We start from the raw sequence: 22,397 nt of genomic DNA, 5'->3' as shown, positions 1-22,397 counted from the left end.
GCAGGAGGCTTAATGTATATGAGCTACAATTTAAGGCTATGCAGGAGGCTTTGGAAACTATGCAACATAATGATAGTATGCTAAAGGAGGTGATGTCCAAAGAGCAGACTATGGTACCAAAGGCAACAGAAGACATGGAACCAATTCCCTTGGCCTATGTACCAGGAACTGAGAAAAATAGGTAGGTCCAAGTCCGTGCGCCTATGAAGACTCCCATTCAGAATTTACATGATTTAGTAACACACAATGTGGCTCATGTGGGGATTGATAAAGCTTTAGTGGAACAGCAACAATATGAGGAGGAAGGAGAAGATGAGTCCACAGCTGAAAATTTCAAAAAAGTAGCAAGGGAGGCTCACATGTCTCCTAGAGCTAGTGCCAAGGTAGGAAAGAAAAGAAAGAAGCAGGAACAAAACAAGAAAGCACTACAACCTTTAAGAGTAATGCCCAGAAGGGCACTGCCACAGACTAAATGATGATAAAATCTCTAATTTAGAATATAAGGTTTGTAAATACACAGTAGGCCTTCCCTAGTGTGATTAATATGCAAAGAGAACACAATTTCCTTGTGATTGCATTGATGGAACCATTTTATAATCAAAGACACATACAAAGATACAGAAGAAGGTTGAATATATAAGTTGCTTTATCAAATGTTAATGGGAAGATCTGGTTATTCTTTGATGCTAATGTGGAATGGGAATTGATCATGGACTCTGCACAACAGATCATTGTTAAGGTGTTTCATCAAGACATTGGCCAGCATGTCATGATGATATTTGTGTATGCAAAGTGTACGCACTAGAGAGGCTGGATTTGTGGGATAACTTATATTATCTTGCAAGTGACATGGAGATTCCTTGGATGGTAGGTGGAGACTTTAATGCGGTTCTTCATAAAGATGAAAATATTGGTGGTCTCCCAATGTTCCCTCCTGAATATGAGGATTTTTCATTTTGTATTAATTCAAGTGGATTATTTGATTTAGGGTACAAAGGGAGTCCATTCACTTGGTGGAATGGAAGACCTAATGCAAAATGTATCTTTAAGAGACTTGATAGGATATTGGTAAATCTTTCTTTCATGAATCTGTTTCCTACTATTGAGATTTAGCATTTGATAAGGATTGGATCTGATCATGCCCATGTGTTCATGAGTTGTGGAGAACAAGCGGCAAACTATGTGAAACCATTTAGGTTTCTAAACTTTTGGACCAAACATAAATCTTATAAATAAGTGGTGAAGCAAAACTGGCAAGCAGACTTCATTAGAGACCATTTTTCTGATGTTCAAGCATAAGTTGAAGAACGTGAAGGCTGCATTATCTAAATGGAGTAAAGTCACTTTTGGTGACATCTTCAAGCAGTTGGCAATCTTGGAAGACATAGTAAAAGTGAAAGAGATGTTGTTTGAGGAGGAGCCAACAATAGCTAATAGAATAGTTCTTCAACAGGCCCATGCAGAATTGAAGAAGTATCTGAGTATAGAGGCCCATACATTAGGTTATTAGGGAATGGTGGAATGCTTCATGTTGTCCAAAAATACTAGCTTTTTTCATAATCATGTGAATGGAAAAAGGAAGAAGTTGCAATTGAAGAGGATTCAAAATGGATATGGAAACTGGATTGAGGATCAAGGTCAATTAGTTATTGCTGTTGTGGACTTCTATCAAAATTAGTTTACCAATGAGGGTGATCCTACAGATTATGATATGCTTGACAACATGCCTTTTATGGTGATTGTAGAGCAGAATATGGAGTTGTGCAAATATCCAACATTAGAAGAGGTAAAGGGGCAGTTTTTGAATTAAGCGGAGACAGTTCCAGTGGTGCAGATAGATTTACTGGAATATTTTATCAAGACTATTGGGAGATTATTGGTTTTGATATATACAGTATTATACTACATTTTTATGGAGGAGTTGCACTGTCAAAGTACTTTACACATACTAATTTGGTGATGTTACCTAAGAAACCTATGGTGCAAATATTTTATGACCTTCGACCAATAAGTTTAAGCAAATTCATCAATAAGGTGATATCCAGGGTGCTACATGATAGGTTGGAGAAGCTTTTACCTGCTTTGATATCTCCAAATCAATCTAGATTTATGAAGGGAAGGAGCATCTTTGAAAACATTCTATTGACACATGAGAGAGTAACAGATATAAGACTTAGAGATAAGATAGCCAATGTAATGATTAAGATAGACATGACTAAGGCCTATGACAGGGTGTCTTTAAAGTATCTACTCCATGTTTTAAGAAAGATGGGGTTTGCAGAACAGTTCATCAACATGGTGTGGAACTTGATATCCAATAATTGGTACTCAGTATTGGTGAATGGTCAAGATTTAGGGTTCTTTAAGTCTACAAGAGGGGTGAAACAAGGTGATCCATTATCTCCTGTATTGTTCATATTATCAGTAGAAGTGAACGGTATCTTTGAAGTATCTACTCCATGTTTTAAGAAAGATGGGGTTTGCAGAACAGTTCATCAACATGGTATGGAACTTGATATCCAATAATTGGTACTCAGTATTGGTGAATGGTCAAGATTTAGGGTTCTTTAAGTCTACAAGAGGGGTGAAACAAGGTGATCCATTGTCTCCTGCATTGTTCATATTATCAGCAGAAGTGCTACCTAGATCCTTGAATAAGTTGTTTGAGGACAAAGCCTTTATAGGTTTTGGCTTGCCTAAGTGGTCAGAACCTTTAAATCATTTGGCATATGTTGATAACACTATCATCTTTGCCTCAGCTCAACCAGAATCTCTAAAGAAGGTGATGACAGTATTGGGGAGTTTTGAGAGGATTTCTGGACAGTTAATCAACAAATCCAAGAGTTCATTCTATATGCATGCTAATGTGTCTAATGCACTGTTTCAGGCAGTAGGAAATGCCACCGGTTTTACTAGAGGGGAATTTTCTTTTACCTATCTAGGGTGCCCCAACTTTTACACTAGAAGAATGAAAGATTACTATAATGATCTCATAAAGAAGGTGAAAGGTAAACTACATTCTTGGAAAGGGAAGTTGTTATCATTTGGTGGGAAAGCAACACGCATTACTATTGTGTTGCAAAGCATGCCAGTAAATATGCTATCAGTGCTTGATCCTCCAAATAATGTTATTGAACATTTGCATAAGATATTTGCAATTTCTTTTGGAGCACAAAGGAGAAAGGCATAAGTAGACATTGGGCATCCTGGCCAAAATTATGCCTGCCTAAGCAAGAGGGTGGATTAGGATTCAGATCTCTACATGATATTTCTTGAGATTTGTTATCTAAGTTGTGGTGGAGATTCAGAACAACCAAATCATTATGGTCTAACTTCATGTGGAACAAATATTGCAAGAAAGAGATCCCTACAGTAGTGCAGTTTAGGGCAGGCTCTCATGTATGGAGGCAGATGCTGAATGCAAGGGAAGATGTGAAGCATGAAATACTGTCGGAGATGAAAAGTGGAATAACACATGTATGGCATGAAAATTGGACAGGTTTAGGAGCACTATACCACTTGATGCTACCTGATTTTCATATCAATGAGGAACTGGAAGAAGTAGCAGAATTGAGGCAAGAAGATAGCTGGAATGAGGAACTGATTGACCAGAACTTCCCTGAAGACATAGCTGAGCATATTGTGCATAATGTGCAGTTTCAAGGCACCTCTAGTTACTGGGATAAACCTATATGTAAACCTATTGCATCAGGTAAATTCACAATGAGTAGTGCCTGGCACTTAGTGAGACATAGAGCGCATCCCAATCCAGAATACAAGCAGATGTGGATCAAAGGATTGCCATTCAAAATTTCATTCTTCCTTTGGAAACTATGGAGGGGAAAGTTGGCTATTAATGACCTATGGAGAAAGCAGGGATAGATATGTGTCTCTAGGTATTGGTGTTGTCAACATACACAGGAGGAAACCTTTGAACATCATTTTTTGATAGGTACAACTACTACTAAAGTGTAGAAGACATTTATGAATGATGCAGGGATCAATGTGCCACTGATACAGTTACACCAGGTGATTAGGGCATGGTGTAATGCTTCACGTTGTCCAAAATTGAAGCCATTATTCCAGGCAGTGCTAGCAGTCATTACATGGGAGCTATGAAAGATGAGGAATACAAACAGGAATGGAGGATCAGTGTTAATAAATAGGGTAATACAGATCAACAAGACACTATACTGCTTGGCAAGAGTTAGATATAGTTGGTTTACACATAACCACATTTGTGGCCAAACATGATTAGATTTCTTTGAAAAGTATATGCCAATGATTATAACTAAAAGAGTGACATGGCAGCTGCCTTATACTGGTTGGTACAAGTGCAATACTGATGGGGCATCAAGAGGAAATTCGGGTCTTAATTCTATTGGCTTTTGTGTTAGAGATGGGGAAGGTGATTTAGTGTATGCAAAGGCAAAATTATGGTAGGCTATAATATCATATTTTAGTCACTTATTTCGTTCTAATTTACTGGACTTTAATTGTGTTTGAGCTTTAATCGCTAGTGTTTTGTACTTATTATGTGTTTTATGCCTTGTAGGAGTGATTGCGAGCTATGTAGATGTTGTGGAACTAATTAGAGCTATTTTGAGCTTTGAATTTTGATTAAAATCCCAAAGGATTAAGTCGTGATCGTGTTCAGTGGTCGAGGACAAAGTCTGGACGTCAAAACGCAAGATTTGAGTCATACACTAATAAATTTGCACTAGTGCGACGCAGGGTGCGATGCATAGTGCGACGCATCAGTGTATTTTGGCAGCCTAATGAATTGTTGAGCTCTCTGGATTTCCCCACTAATGACCCGCATGACGCGTCGCCCCATGCGGCGTGCCTGTGCAATTTTTCCAGAGCCAATGTCCTATTTCGGCTAGGAGAAGATGGTTTCATCTAGGGCCGAACCTACTTGGAATAAATATATGGAAAAATATTATTTTTTGGACTTTTGACATACTTTAGACCTAAGGAAGCTAAGGAGGAGTTGGAGGAGCAAAATCACAAGGATTTCATCATTCCTTCCTCACTCAAGTCATGAGTTTGGATTGAATTTATGTTTTCCTTTTTTTTTCATATTTGTGATGAATTACTCCATGTCTATGGAGTAGTTCCCTTTAGGGTTTTATGCATTTGGTGTATTGATATTTGTTTATGGATATTAATTCTAGTTTTATGTATTGAAGCATTTTTGGATGATTTAATCGTTGCATCTATATTCGCTTATTCATGTAATCGAGAGAGGCATAACTTGTGCTATACTTGCATTATATTGTTGGTTGAGTTCATTAATTATTCTTAGTAATTGAAAGAGGCAAGTTGAATCTTTGGTTAAACCTAGTTAGGAGGATAATCGAGCGAGGTTCTCCTAAAGACCAATCCAATACGCATTCTTGCATATCTTCACCGAGCTTAACTTGGTTCATCTTGTGAGGTTGATACTTAATCTGGAGAGGAGTTTCTACTAAACGGTTGAACTAATAGTTGAGTGAATTCAAGAGACTCACTTGAACATTAGAAGCGAATTATCTAGAGTTAGATCCCGAATAATTATCTTGCACCTATCCTATCAAAACCCTATCTTCTCCCATTGATAACCTTCTTTGCTTATTCCTTGTTTCAATTTTCACTAGTCAATAAGTTAGATTCTTAGTTAATTTTTGTGTTAATCACATAAATCTCAAATGCCGATCATCTTGGATAGCAATCAAGCTAGAAACTATGAAAATACTATTTAACTCTAATCCTTGTGGATACGATATTTTACTATACTATATTTGATTAGCGAGCATAATTATGTGGGGTTTTGCGCTAGTCAAATTTTGGCGTCGTTGCTGGGGATTGGCAATAAATAGTGTTTGAAATAGTTTGTAGTGCTAATTCAGGAATTTTTATTTTTATTTCTTTTTACTTTTTTATTTTTCTCTTTTTACGTTTGGTGTTCTTTGACTGTGCGCATGATACAGGTTAAGAGTGGTGCATGACTCGAGCTTATGGGAAGAAAGTGCTACCATATGAACCTGAGATAGAAAAACAACTACGACAGCTGAGGAAAGAAAGAAATCTCATCGAGACTTTAGAGAAGGTTGGGAAATCCTCAACCAAAGAAACTATGGTTGGAGATGATGATAATGTAGATTTGGCTGCAAGTGAGGCAGCCCAACGACGAGAGAAAGCTGCATGAGATACTGAGGAAGCAGCTATTAGAGATGCACAGATTATCTATGAAGAAGATAGGGGTCGGAGAATTGCTCAAAATCAACCCTTAGCTGCAGACCAGTTCGGAAATATAGCTCCCAGGGCTGGGAGATCACTTGGAGGTTATGCTAGACCGGTCTACAACAAAGGATTATCAAATGTTAAACCACCTCCATTTGCAGCTAACAATTTCGAGATGAAGCAAGGGTTACTTCAAACCCTTCAGAACTGTTGTGTCTTCAGAGGGAAGATGAATGAAGATCCAAATACGCATCTGATGGACTTTGAGGAGATTATGAATACCATTCAATACAATGGCGTGTCACAAGATGTAGTATACTTAAGGGCACTCCCTTTTACACTCAAAGATGATACAAAGCAATGGCTTCAAAGCTTGCCCACAGGATCGATTAGAACATGGGATGAGATGACTAGAAAATTCCTTGATAAATATTTCTCATCAGCTAAGACGGGAAAGTTTAGAAGAGAAATCCATAACTTCTGCCAGAAAGAGATTAAACTGTGTTTGAAGCATAGGATAGGTTTAAGGAGATAGTGTGAAAGTGTCAACATTGCGAAATTGAACTCTGGATGCAACTTCAGGACTTTTGGGATGGATTGACGTCGGACTCATATAGAACATTGAGCAATGCAGCTGGAGGCCCGTTGATGAAGAAGACTGCAGTGGAGACAGTTACAATTCTTGATAAGTTGTTTGAAGATGAAAATCAGTGGCCCTCTAAGAGTGCTGAACGAAGAAGATCAACTGGTATTCACCAAGTTGATGTTAATACATCCTTGCATGTATAGCTTGATGTTATGGCTAAAGAAATACGAAAGTTGACCTTAGCCTCGATACAACATGAGCCTCACGCAATTTGTGATATATATGGAAGAGGACACCCTACTCATGAGTGTCAAGCCTCAACTAAGGAAGTGAATGCTTGGGAAATTACAACTTTAATGAAATGGGTCAGAAGCACCCCGATTTTTCATGGAGTTCACCTGGGGTGACTGCAAATTCATGGCAACAAAACAACCCCAGATTTCAGGGACAAGGAGCTCCTAGTTTTGTGAACCAGCCGAGGTAACACTTTTAGCCTCAACAACCCAATCAGCCTGGTCTAGAAGATCTTATGAAGGCCTTTATTGTGAAAACTGATGAAAGATTTGAAGTATAAGGGGCAGCAATTCTAAATCTAGAGAAGCAAATGGGACAGATTGAAATAATATTATCTGAGAGAGTTCCAGGTACTTTTCTGGCTAATACTGAAAGAAATACCAAAGAAACGGTGAATGTTGTAACTTTGAGAAGTGGGCAAGTGTTGAAAGATCTCACCCCCAATCCAAAAAGAGGTAAGACTTGAAAAAGAAAGTGGGGAGCAACTGAAAAGTGATGATGACAAGAAGAAGAAAGGCCCGATGAAATCTGAGAAAAAGAATAAGGAAGAGAATTCGAGAAGGGGGGATCGTGAAGAGAGCAAGCATATGCCTGCTTTACCTTTACCTCAAAATCTATATAGAGAAAAGCTGGACAAGCAGTTTGAGAGATTTATGGACATGCTGAAACAGGTTAATGTAAACTTGCCATTCACAGATTTTTTTCGACGATGGATATCATCGACAGGTTTCTTGAGGGATATAAAGTCGAAGGAAAAATACCAAAAAGATTTTCTTTTTTTAGGTAGTGTACTAATTCCCCCTTGGTTTTCTTTGTGCATCGGTTTTTTTTCAAGGGTTTTGTTTGAACCGGGTGTAGTTAGTTTGTATTTTTATTAGGAGTAGAAAATTTTGTGCTTTGATTTGAATTGGAAGTAATATCTCTTGACTTTATTATGTCTTGAGAATAGTAAGTGATTTAGTTGTGACGCTTAGGCTCAGTTTTGGACTCTTTTATAAGTACCTTAAATTGTATGATCCTAACTTTGCTTAACTGCTTTGACTAGAGTGTCTTGATGAGTCTGATCCCAAGTGAGTTATGTGCCATGTGTGTGTGAGGTTTTGTGTTATTTTGTGCATTGCATTTGATGTCTAGAACTTGCTCTGTGTGTTTGCAAAGCCGAAATAGTAGTTCTATTCTGTCTTGGAAGTGATACAATGTTTTTACCCACCTAATTGTTATGTATCTTAGTTAACCCCTTTGATCATGTAATCCCATTTCTTTGGCAACCACATTACAAGCCTTACACATTTGTTTGAATTGACCATCTATCTGAACCTTGTACTCTCACGAACACTTGATTTTGTTATGAACATTGTAAAAGTTGAAGTGTGGGGTGGTTGGTTTGGCTTTTGAGTGGAACTAATGAAATCAAGAGAAAGGTGCACTGTATTGAAAAAGTAAGAGCCACTTGAATTGAAAGAGAAAAGAAAACAAATGTTGTATTGTTGTGCAAAATATTCTTTGATAGTGGTAACTCTTGATGTAATTGTGCTTAAAGAAGTAGGGAGTTAATGTATATTGATGTGAAGGTGGAGTTTTGGTTTGACATAAGTGTGGAGTTTTAAACAATGAAATGTATGTATTAAAGTGCTTAGGGAGGTGTAGTCACTCTTATATCTAAATGTATCATACTCGTCCTGCAGCTTACATTACAACCAATGAAAGTTCTACTTGATCCTTGATTGAATGAGCTCATTAGTAGAGTAGTATACTACGGGCAAGCCTATGGTGAATCTTTTGTGGCATATGTATGTTATTTCTAAGAGTGAGTGAATTCTTTCTATCTTGAGTTCCTGATTGCTCTTAATTTTTATGGTGTTGTAACGACCCCAATTTCCCTCTGTGGGATGTCATGATGGCACCTACTCTCTAAGACTAGGTAAGCCTAACAATCTGCGAAATAACTGAATAATAAACTGATCTCAAATCTCAACACTTGATAAATAAATATAAAATTACAATCCATAATTACAACTCCAAAAACCCGGTAGAAATAAGTCACAAGCTTCTAAGAGAAAACACTGAATGTTTCTATACATCAAAGTCTAAAGGGAATAAGAGAAACAATATAATAATGATAGAGGGGGACTCCGAAGTCTGCGAACGCTGGCAAATATACCTTGAAGCCTCCATGTACAGTCCAGCTCACTAGTATCTGGCTTGGTAGGAAGAACCTCAATATGCATAAAAAGATGTGCAGAGTATAGTATGAGTACACCACAATGGTACCCAGTAAGTGCCAAGCCTAACCTCGATAGAGTAGTGACGAGGTCAGATCAAGGCCCTACTAGTTTAAAAGAAAAGTAAGGCACAGATATAATAATATTTTGAAATGACTGCGAATATAAACAATAAGAAGTTTCAGAAAATATCAGATATAGTAAATAGGGGTAAACAACAGGGGGCACTCCCGAGGTACCGCCTTGTAGTCCCAAATGTAAATATGCACGATAGGGGGATATCCCGAGATACAGCCTCGTAATCCCAAAGTAAATATGCAAGACAGGTGGATCTCCCGAAAAAACGCCTCGTAGTCCCAAAGTAAATATGCAGTACAGGGGGATCTCCCGAGTAAACGCCTCGTAGTCCCAAAGTAAATATGCAGTGCAGGGGGATCTCCAGAGGAACCTCCTCGTAGTCCCAAAATAAATATGCAGTACAGGGGGATATCCCAAGGAACCACCTCGTAGTCCCAAAGTAAATATGCAACAGATAATCGAAGGAAATACGAATTTACATCAAGAAATCTTACAGTTAAAGATTTAATTCAAATCAAAGAAAACAGGTAATTCAGCTAAGTATGTAGCACAAATTGCAAGTAAGAGTTAAGGCACATAGACATGCGATACTAGGCTAAACATGATCACTACATATGTTAAGGCAACTTAGTTAATGAATTTAAAAGAAAACAACTGCGCAAGAACCGAAATTTCCACAATTAGCCCGTGTACGAACTCGTCACCTCGCGCACACGGCGCTCACGTATCACAAAGTGTCACAGTAGTACCAAATCCTCACTTACCTCAAATCTCGCTCAATCAATCGATAAGGATGCCTTTCCCTCGATTTTCCGATTCTGAATGGCCCAAATCTAGTCAAAAGCAATTACATATCATGAATACAACTACGATAAACTAATTTAAATAATAAATTTACGACTTTAGCAAAGAATCAAAAATTTGGCCCAAAAAGTCGACACGGACCCACGTCTCGGAATTGGGTAAAGGTCACAAAATACGAAGGCCCACTCGACCACGAGTTCATCCATACCCAAATTACAAAACTCCGACACCAAATCGCCACTCGATTCCTCAAATCAAACTCTCCAAATCCCTAGCCTCAAACTCCCAAATTCCACCTTAAATACACACTAACTAGGTGGGATAATCAATGGGAAAACAAGATTATTGAATAAAAATGTTCACAAGCGGCTTACCTCAAGGAATCCCTCAAAAATGCTCTCACAAATCTCCATAGACCGAGTTCAAAATGTCCAAAATGTCCAACAAAATCGCTTCTGCGAGTCCACGGCCGCATTTGCGGCTCCGCACCTGCGGAATTTCCATCACAGGTGCGGTTCTAACTTAGTCTGGGCACGTCCGATTCTACGGACCCAAATGCGCATCTGCGCTTCCGCTTCTGCGGTCAAGGAGCACTTCTACGCACCCGCTCATGCGGACCAAGTCCGCTTCTGCGACCAACAGGCCTCCCAAGCCTTTCCGCTTCTGCGCTCATTCCTCCGCAGAAGCGACTCTGCTCTTGCGGTCTTCACGTCGCATCTGTGACCACTGGCCAAGTCCCCCAGCCCCACATCTGCTCCCAATTTCTCGCTTCTGCGGGATCTCACATGCGGTCAATCTTGCGCAGGTGCGATTACACAAGAACTGGTGCCTTCAACCATTCTCACAAGTCCAAATTTTATCTGTTAACCATCTGAAATCCACCTGAGGCCCCTGGGACCTCAACCAAACTTACCAACAAGTCCTAAAACATCAAACGAACTTAGTCGAGCCTTTAAATCACATCAAACAACGCTAAAACATGAATTTCGCATCGATTCAAGCCTAATGAACTTTAAAACTTCAAACTTCTACATCCGACGCCAAAACCTATGAAATCGAGTCCGACTGACCTCAAATTTTGCACACAAGTCATAATTGACATTACGGACCTGCTCCAACTTTCGGAATCGGAATCCAACCCCGATATCAAAAAGTCCACTCACGGTCAAACTTTCCAAATATTATCCAATTTTCCAACTTTCGCCAATTGATGCTAAAATGACCTACGGACCTCCAATTCAACATACGAACACGCTCCTAAGACTAGAATCACCCTACGGAGCTATTGGAACTGTCGAAACTCCATTTCGGAGTCGTCTTCATTCAAATTAAACTACGGTCGATTCCTACGACTTAAACTTCTATTTTAGGGATTATGTGTCCCATTTTACTCCAAAAACAAAATAAATCCTCCCGACAAGTTACATAACCACAAAATGAAATAGAGGAAAAACTAAATAAGGGTTCGGGGCTAATACTCTCGAAATGACCAGTCGGGTCGTTACATCCTCTCTCTCTTAAAACAAATGTTCATCCTCAAACGAGTATAGAGACATACCTGAAGTGGCAAAAAGATGAGGATAACAGCTGCGCATATCTTGCTCGGTCTCCCAAGTCTCCTCCTTGACCGGATGACCCCTCCACTGCACCTTCACTGATGCGATGTTCTTCGATCTCAACTTTCAAATCTGCCTGTCCAAAATGTCCACTGGCTCCTCAACATAAGATAGACCCTTGTCCAATTGGACTGAGCTGAAGTCTAACACATGAGACGGATCACCGTGATACTTCCGAAGCATAGAAACATAAATACTGGATGCACACTCGACAAACTAGGTGTCAAGGCAAGCTTGTAAGCCATCTCTATGATCCTCTGAAGCACCTCAAACAGCCCAATATACCGAGGGCTCAACTTGCCCTTCTTCCCGAACCTCATAACACCCTTCATGGGTAAAACCTTGAGCAGTACCTTCTCCCCAACCATGAAAGCAACGTCGCGAACCTTTTGATCCTCATAACTCTTCTGTCTGGATTGGGCTGTATGAAGTCGATCCTGAATCAATTTAACCTTTTCCAAAGTATCCTGAACCAAGTCTGTACCCAATAGCCTAGCCTCGCCCGGCTCGAACCAACCCACTAGAGACCGACACCGTCTACCATACAAAGCCTCATACGGTGCCATCTGAATGCTCGACTGATAACTGCTGTTGTAGTCAAACTCCGCAAGTGGCAAGAACTGATCACAAGCACCCCCAAAATCCATCACACACGCACGAAGCATATCCTCCAATATCTAAATAGTGCACTCGGACTGTCCGTCTATCTGAGGGTGAAATGTCGTACTCAACTCCACATGAGTACCCAACTCACGCTGTACAGCTCTCAAAACCCGTGATGTAAATTACGTACCCCGATCAGAGATGATAGATACTGGTACGCCATAAAGCCTGACAATCTCGCAAATGTAAACCTGGGCCAGCTGCTCCGAAAAGTAGTTAGTAACCACAGGAATGAAATGAGCTGACTTGGTCAATCTATCCACATCCACCCAAACTGCATCGAACTTCCTCTGAGTCCGTGGGAGCCCAACAACGAAATCCATAGAGATCCGCTCTCATTTCCACTCTGGAATATCTAACTTCTGAAGCATACCACCAAGTCGTTGATGTTCATACTTCACATGCTGACAATTTAGGCAACGAGCTACATATTCCACTATGTACTTCTTTATTCGCCTCCACCAATAGTGCTGCCTCAAGTCCTGATATATCTTCGCGGCACTTGGGTGAATGGAGTACCGCGAACTGTGAGCATCCTGGAGAATCAACTCACGCAAACCATCTACAATAGGCACACATAGCCTGCCCTGCATCCGTAATACACCGTCATCTCTAATAGTGACCTCCTTGGCATCACCGTGTTGAACCGTGTCCTTAAGGACTAGTAGATGGGGGTCATCAAACTGACTCTCCATGATACGATCATAGAGAAAAGACTGAGAAACCACACACGCCAACACTCTGCTCAGCTCGAAAACATCCAATCTGACGAACTGGTTGGCCAAGGCCGAAACATCCACGGCTAAATGCCTCTCTGCTACTAGTAGATATGCTAAACTGCCTAAACTCTCCGCCTTGCGACTCAAGGCATCGGCCACCACATTGGCCTTCCCGGGATGATAGAGAATGGTGATGTCATAATCCTTAAGCAACTCCAACCATCTTCACTGCCGCAAGTTAAGATCATTCTGTTTAAACAGATGTTGTAGACTCCGGTGATCGATGAAAACCAAACAAGGAACACCATACAAATAGTGTTGCCAGATCTTCAAGGCATGAACAATAGCTTCTAACTCAAGGTCGTGGACAGGATAATTCTTCTCATGCACCTTCAACTGTCTAGACGCGTAGGGAATCACCTTACTGTCCTGAATTAACACTGTGCTGAGACCAATGCACGATGCATCACAATACACCATATAGGACCCCGATCCGGTAGGCAACACTAACACTGGACTATAGTAAAAGCAATCTTGAGCTTTTGAAATCTCTCTTCACAATCCTCGATCCACCTGAATAGAGCACCCTTCTGGGTTAATCGGGTCATAGGTGATGCAATAGACGAGAAACCCTCTACAAATCGATGGTAATACCCCACCAAGCCAAGAAAACTCTGGATCTCTGTAGCTGAGGACGGTCTGGGCCAACTTTATACTGCATCAATCTTCTTCCGGTCTACCTTGATCCCCTCACTCGATACTACATGACCCAAAAATGCCACAGAATCTAGCCAGAATTCATACTTCGAAAATATTGCATACAACTTCTTTTCTCGCAAGGTCTGAAGCGCAGTCCTCAGGTGTTGCTCATGATCCTCCTGACTTCGGAAGTACACCAGAATGTCGCCAATAAACACAATGACGAAGGAGTCGAGATAGGCATGATATACATTGTTCATCAAAGCAACGCATAGATACTCCTCACCTCACATATATCCCAGCACATAAAACACATAGCAAATAGACCAACAAGTTCTAATCCCTCAAGTCAAGGTTAATCATGACACTTACCTCACTCCACAACCAAATCAATGCTCAACTGCGGCTTTTCCTCTAGAATTAGCCTCCAAACCAATCAAATCAAGCCAAATATAGTTCAAATAGTTCAAAATAGGATTTAGAAACTGCCCATTAATGAAAGAGGTACAATTTTAATCATTTTTGAAAAGGTCAACGCTAGGCTTGTTTGGTCAAAACCCAAGGTTCGGACCAAAACCCGATTATCCATTCACCCATGAACCAGGTTACATGATTTGTTTCAAAATTCGACCTCAATTTGAGGTCTAAATCTCAATTTTATAAAAATCTCCTAATTCTACCCAAATCCCTAAATTCTACCATGAAAATCCTAAATTTGATGTTAAAATATCACGAAAAGTAATGGAGAATTGAAAAGTAATGGATTAAAGTTACTTACCAATGAATTTGGGAAGAAAAACCTATTGGAAAATCGCCTCTAGAGTGTTTAGGGTTGAGAAATGGTGTAAAATGAGCTAAGTCCCGTTTTCCCCCTCTTTTACCCAGCTACAAATGTCACAATTGTGATATCTTGTTCGTGATTGTGACCATCTCAAATGCGAGACAAGGGTCGAAAATGTGAGCCCTACCTCAGAAGCACAGAAGTTGCAATTGTGACAAAATGATCGCAAATACGAAGATCCCACCTTCGCAACTTCAGCCACAATCTTCGCAATTGCGAAGATAATCTATTGTTGCCAGGCATCGCAAATGCGACCAAATGATTGCAAAAGTGATCCTGCATTATGCACAGTTGAGAACCATTTTCTTGCAAATGCGACCCTACTCGCAAATGCAAATATTTGTCAGCAAATGCGAGCCAGACCTTGCAAATGCGAGATCTGTATCAGACACCAGAACTAGGCATTGCACTAGCAATCTTTGCATTATCCAAACTTGTCTGAAACACGTCCGAAACTCACCTGAGCCCCTCGGGCTTCAAACCAAACAAGCATATAAGTGTAATAACATCATACAAACTCACTTAAGCAATCAAAATATCAGAATAACACCTAAAACTATGAATCGGGCATCAAAATGCATTAAATAATCAAAGAAACTCAAGAACTTCTAAATTCACAACCGAGCATATGAATCCTATCAAATCAACTTCGTTTTGCACCAAATTTTACAGAGAAGTTTTAAATAGTAAAATGGACCTATACCAAGTCCCAGAACCAAAATCCAAACCCGGTATCCATAAAGTCAACCTACGGTCAAACCTAGAAAATCTTTAAACCTTCAAGTCACTACTTTTCAACAAATCAAGTCAAATTAAGTTAGGACTTCTGAATTCAATTCTGGGCATATACCCAAGTCCAAAATCACGATGCGGGCCCACCGGGATTGTCGAAATATCGATCCGGGATCGTTTACACAAAATGTTAACCGTAGTAAACTCAAATCATTTTTAAAGCTAAAAGAAATCAGGGTTTTCTTCAATTTTTCACATAAAATTTTTCTAGACAAAGATACGGATTGCGCATGCAAATCGAGAAATACTAAACAGAGCTAATCAAGGTCTTGGAACACGAAATTAAGGGCTAGAACTCAAAACAACATATCGGATCGTCACATTCTCCACCTTTAAAAGAAACATTCGTCCTCGAATGAACATAGAAAAAAATACGTGGACTGGTGAAAAGGTGGGGGTATCTACTCCGTATATCGGACTCGGACTCCCACATAGCTGCCTCGATCAGCTGACCTCTCCACTGCACTCTAACAGAAGGATAAATCTTAGACCTCAATTTTCGGACCTTCCATGCTAGAACAGCCATCGGCTCCTCCTCATAAGTCAAACCCATGTCCAATTGGACTCGGCTGAAATTTAATATATGGGACGGATCACTGTGATACTTTCGGAGCATGGAAACATGGAACACCGGGTGAACTACTGATAAGCTAAGTGGCAATGCAAGCTTGTAGGCCACCTCAACAACTCTCTCAAGGATCTTAAAGGGTATGATATACCTAGGTCTCAACTTGCACTTCTTCCCGAACCTCATCACACCCTTCATGGGTAAATCTGAGACTATCCCCAATCAAAAATCCCAAAGGGCGAACGACACCGCCTCCCATATAAGGCCTCATAAGTAGCCATCTGAATACTCGATTGGTAGTTGTTGTTGTAGGCAAACCCCGCAAGCGGCAAGAACTGATCCAAGAACCCCAGAGATCCATAACACAGGCGCAAAGTATATCCTCCAACATCTGAATGTGCGCTCAGACTGCCCGTCTGTCTGGGGGTGAAATATTGTACTCAACTCAACTCGTATGCCTAACTCATGTTGTACGGTCGTCCAGAAATACGATGTGAATTGTGTGCCCCGATCAGAAATAATGCACATCGGTGCACTGTGAAGTCGAACAATCTCGCAGATATAAATCTCTCCCAGTCGCTCTAAAGAAGAGGTAGCTGCCACCGGAATCAAATGCGCCGACTTGGTCAACCTATCCACAATGACCCATACTACGTCAAATTTCTTCAAAATCCATGGGAGCCCAACAACGAAATCCATGGTAATACGGTCCAACTTCCACTCGATAATCTCACGTCTCTGAAGAAAACCACCAGGTCTTAGATAATCTTACTTCACATGTTGGCAATTCAAACACCGAGCCACATAACTAACTATATCTTTCTTCATTCTTCTCCACCAATAATGCTTCCTCAAATCCTGATACATCTTGGTGGCATCCGAATGAATAAAATACCGTGAACTGTGGGCCTCCTCAAGAATCAACTTGCGAAGCCCATCCACATTGGCACACAAATCCAACCCTGCATCCGCAACACCCCATCATCTCCAATAGAAACCTTCTTGGTATTACCGTGCTACACCATTTCCATAAGGACAATCAAATGGGATTTGTCATATTGACGCTCTCCGATGCACTCATACAAAGAAGACTGAGAGACCGTGCAAGAAAGAACCTGACTAGGCTCCGAAACATATTACCTCATGAATTGATTGTCCAAGGCCTCAACATTTGATGCTAGCGGTCTCTCACCAATTGGAATATATGCAAGGCTACTCATACTCACAGCCTTTCTATTCAAGGCATTAGCCACCACATTAGCCTTCCCGGGATGGTACAAAATGGTGATACCATAATCTCTTAACAACTCTAACCATCTCTGTTGCCTTAAATTTAGATCCTTTTGCTTGAACAAGTGTTGCAGACTCCGATGATCAGTGAATACCTCGCACAATACGCCGTAGAGGTAATGCCTCCAAATCTTCAATGCAAGAACAATAGCAGCCAACTCTAAGTCATGAACAAGGTAATTCTTATCATGAACCTATAATTGCCAAGACGTGTATGTAATCACCCTGCCATCCTGCATCAATACTTCACCAAGCCCAATACGTGATGCATCACAATACACAGTGTAGGATCCTGCACCTATAGGCAACACCAATATCGGAGTTGTAGTGAGGGAAATCTTGAGCTTCTAAAATCTCAACTCACGCTCATCAGACCACCTGAATAGGACACCCCTTTGGGTAAATCTAGTCAATAGGGTTGCGATGGATGAAAACCCCTCCACGAACTAGCGATAATAACCCGCCAAACCTAGGAAGCTCTGAATCTCTGTAGCTGAAGTAGGTCTAGGCTAGTTCTGAATTGCCTCAATCTTCTTAGGATCCACTTTAATGCCCTCAGAAGATACCACATAGCCCCAAAAAGGCAATTGAATTCTACCAAAACTCACACGTTGAAAACTTGGCATATAACTGACTATCTCTATAGGTTTGAAGTATGATCCGAATATGCTGCGGATGCTCCTCTCAACTGCGGGAGTATACCAAAATATCATCAATGAAAACGATCACAAAAGAATCCAGATATGGATTGAATACCTGGTTCATCAAATCCATAAATGTTGTTGGGTTATTAGTGAAGCCAAATGATATCACTAGGAACTCATAATGCCCATACCGAGTCTGGAAAACTGTCTTAGGGACATCTGATGCCCTATCTTCAACTGATGGTATCTAGACCTCAAATCAATCTTCGAAAACACCTTGGCACCTTGAAGCTGATCAAATAAGTCATCAATCATCGGCAAAGGATACTTGTTCTTGATAGTGACTTTGTTCAACTGTGGATAATCGATACACATCCTCATCGTACCATCCTTCTTCTTCATGAACAGCAGTGGTGCACCCCAGGGAGAGACATTAGGTCTATTAAACCCCTTATCAATCAAATCCTGCAACTGCTCCTTCAGTTTCTTCAACTCAGTTGGGGCCATACTGTATGGCGAAATAGAAATAGGCTGAGTACCTGGAGTCAAGTCAATACAGAAGTCGATATCTTTGTCGAGTGGCATCCCAGAAAAATCTGCAAGAAACACTTTTGGAAACTCATGCACAACTGGTATTGAATCCATGGAAGGAAACTTCGCACTAGGATCATGACTGTAGGCCAAATACGCTAGACATCCCTTCTCGATCATATGTTGAGCCTTTACATAAGAAATAACCTTGATAGTAGAATGGCCAGGAGTCCCACTCCACTCTAATCAAGGCAACCCCAGCATGTCTAAGGTCATTGTCTTGGCGTGACAGTCCAATATAGCATGATAAGGTGACAACCAATCCATGCCCAAGATAACATCAAATTCCATCATATCAAGAAGTAGGAGATCTACACTAGTCTCAAGGCTCCCGATAAAAATCACACAAGAGCGATAAACATGATCTACAATAATAGAATATTCCACATGCATGGACACATATACAGGAGCACTCAAAGAATCACAAGGCATAACCAGATGTGAAGCAAAATAGGATGACATGTAGGAATAAGTAGATCCCAGATCAAATAGAACTGAAGCATCTCTATGAAAAATTGGAACAATACCTATGATGACGGAGTCAAATGACTCTGCCTCGGGTCTAGATGGAAATGCATAAAACCACCACTCTAATCTCCGCCTCTCGGACGGCCTCTAGCTAGCTGGCCTAACCTCCACCTCTAGCATCCTAACCCCCACCCCTAGCTAGTTGAGTAGGCGATGAAGCAACTGGTGCCGGAACCATGGCATGAGAACTCTGTTGTGGTGTGCCACCCTGTGACCTAGGGAAAAATCTAGTGACATGCCTCGGATTTCCACAAGTATAACAAGCCCTCGACTGCTGAGACTGCTAACCCTAGAGCTGGCCCTATCGACCTAGATAATCACTCTGATAACTCTAGATCAGAGGTGCACTAATAGGAGTTGATGGTGCACTGTAAGCTAGCTGCTCAGGATGAGACACATAAGAACCACGACTAGCCGAAGTATCGTGGGATGCCTGAAGCGCTGATTGAAACGGCTTGATAGGGTAGCCCCTACCAAATGAACCCCTGCCTCTAGACAAGGCACCACTGAAACTATAAATTAAGCAATAATATTTTTATTTTATTTTATTTGACATAATAATGATAATAATAATAATAATTTATATTTATATTAAAGCACGAACGCCCTTAGCGAAATGTTGTTCGTCTTTTTTGCTCTTTAAGAAGCTATTTCACATTAAACAAAATTATAATTTAATTAATTTTCTAATATTTAGGACATTAAAATAAACTAAAATATGTTTGTTAAATATTTCTTTATTCAAACTATGCAGGAAATATTAATATATAGGAATACGTTAAAAACAAATAACATTTTACCTCATATAAATAGATTGCCCATGATAAATCAGCATGGACATACAAATTCGTTCCTATATTATATTGATGAGTTGGTTAAGACTTTTATCACACCGGAGACTCTTACAACAATATATTAGAAGAAAGTCTATTATAAAGATGTGTTGTGTCTCTTTTTCTTTATAAAAGAACTTACCCAGGTTTGAAGGTTAGTTATATTTGTGATGATTTCAGTTGCACATGGTTTATACACTTCATGACTATGCTGGTGAAATTAAATTCTCAAATTAGTAACTAATTATTTTTCACTTTGTCTTCCTTCGACATGATATAGTTAATCTATCTCATAAACTTGATGAGAATATTTTAGAAACCATCAAGACGTTGAAATCAATTGCACATATATATATATATATATATATATATATATATATTAAGAAATTGTCTACTAAGTAGTTGTTGGTTTGATTGCACAAATAACGGTGTTTAAGGCGTTAACAGATTGAACCCACTTTTTGTTCTTCATTGGTACTCTTTTCCCATAAAAATTTCTTTTCTTTCTCTAAATTAATAATAGGAGCATAAAAAATGCTATGACAGAGTAAGGTCCCTAGAATATATATTGGATGCACCGTATTATATATTGGTTGGTATATTATTGTGCCTCTTTGCTAATTAACTAAATTTTTATAATTAGACTGAAAAATATTTATTGTTAAAGTTAACATACTCATTATTGTATACGGTTGAAATCGAGTTCGCCTAACTTGGTAGGTTAGGTTTGGAACATGGCAACTAAGGAATGAAGATCGACCTCGAGCCTCATCGATCTAGGACCCGAGGTCGGTACGCCTGCCTTCGACTAGCGGTGGGTCCGATGTTGACCTTAGCCTCAAACGAGCTTGGAGAGACATTGTTGGGATAACTAACTGAAGACCGAAATATCCATGACCGGTCGAATATTGTGGCGGGAATCTCGGCACGTATTAATAAGGAATTGGCAATCAGCAAATTAAGAGATTTTTTACCTTCTATAGAATTGTACCTAAAGTAGGACTCTTCTATTATATAAAGGGGGTCTGATAATTCATTGAACGTACTGTAACACGCATTCCAAAGCAATATATTCTTATTTTTAGTTCTTATTATTCTCTTGTCATTCTGTTCTGATATCGATAAAAGCACTTTTGACTCGAGGGAGGCTAACATTCTAGGGCTAAGACTGTTCAACTTGTGCGGCTTGCATTTACTTTCCTATTATTTATTTTAATTTCAATCTGATTTATCATTTTGTATCAAGCTAGATCACGTATCCTTAAAACCATGTATAAATTTAATTGTTATCCGATTTTGAGAGTAAACAGTTTGGCGCCCACCGTGGGGCTAAGGATAATAGTGGTTATTTGATACAAATCTCCATAACATACACTACTTTATGCTTGCTCTTTGAAGTGTCTCTTATTTCAGGTTAAAACACAAAATGTCGAACTCTCAATCAGCACCCATATATGTTGACAACAAGTCCGGTTACCATGGTGAAAATAACAACGTAGCACCCGGTAACAAGGTACCGCCCGCTGATCCCATCAAAATTCCGGTCGCAGACCTAATTGACGCTAATTCACATGTGGCTATCGACGCAAACTTGCCACTGACCCCGAGAATAGAGTCCGTGGTGGAGCCCGATCGGCAACTCAAAATACACAAAAAATTGGAGGGGACGGGATCAGTTTACGGGTGATCTTCGAAATGTTACAGGCTCAACAAGCGGTGATAGCTCAGTTACAGAACCAAAGTCGTGCACCGAGCAGAGTTGAACCCGATCTACCCCGGGAAGTCACCCGCAGGGATGAACCGGTCGCAGAAAGGTCGAATGAACATGAATCGGGGGCTAACCCCGAGATCATAAAGATGCTCGAAGAATTGAAAAAACGAATAGAATCAGGGGAGAAGAAAATCGAAGCTAATGACAAAAAGGTGAAAACTTACAATTCCAGGGTAGACCAGATCACAAGAGCATCACCAATATTGAAAGGTCTGGATTCCAAGAAATTCATGTAAAAACCTTTTCCTCCTAGCGTAGCTCCGAATCCGATCACTAAGAAATTTTGTATGCCCGAGATACCTAAGTATAACGGAACGACCGACCCAAATGAGCATGAGGCACCGAGGTTATCGGAATACAACTTTAATATCGATGTTTCCGCCATTGTATCAGCTATCGGACGCATCAAAGATACCAAATGGCCTCGACCTCTACAATCCGATCCAACCCAAAGGGATCCTAAACAGATATGTAAATATCATGGCACTCATGGCCACAAAACAGAGGATTGCCGACAGTTGAGAGAGGAAGTAGCCCGACTATTCAACAACGGGCATCTTCGAGAATTCCCGAGTGACCGAGCCAAGAATCATTTCAGGAATAGGGATTCTAACAAACATACCGAACAAGAAA

General features: G+C 40.2%; 1 protein-coding gene across 1 annotated transcript; it reads left to right on the top strand.

Moving 5' to 3' along the window:
- Positions 1-203: 203 nt before the first annotated feature.
- On the top strand, positions 204-3,190 carry LOC142171747 (uncharacterized). Its single transcript, XM_075235444.1, has 7 exons — positions 204-440; positions 668-794; positions 872-1,068; positions 1,295-1,473; positions 1,579-1,637; positions 1,751-2,437; positions 2,538-3,190. The coding sequence occupies exons 1-7, from the start codon at positions 204-206 to the stop codon at positions 3,188-3,190; spliced, it is 2,139 nt and encodes a 712-aa protein (XP_075091545.1).
- Positions 3,191-22,397: the final 19,207 nt, after the last annotated feature.

This window comes from Nicotiana tabacum, chromosome 17 (genome assembly GCF_000715075.1).
Source record: "Nicotiana tabacum cultivar K326 chromosome 17, ASM71507v2, whole genome shotgun sequence".
NCBI classification, from domain to species: Eukaryota; Viridiplantae; Streptophyta; class Magnoliopsida; order Solanales; family Solanaceae; genus Nicotiana; species Nicotiana tabacum.
The sequence above is the reverse complement of the archived record's forward strand: the minus strand, read 5'-3'. Positions and strand labels throughout refer to the sequence as shown.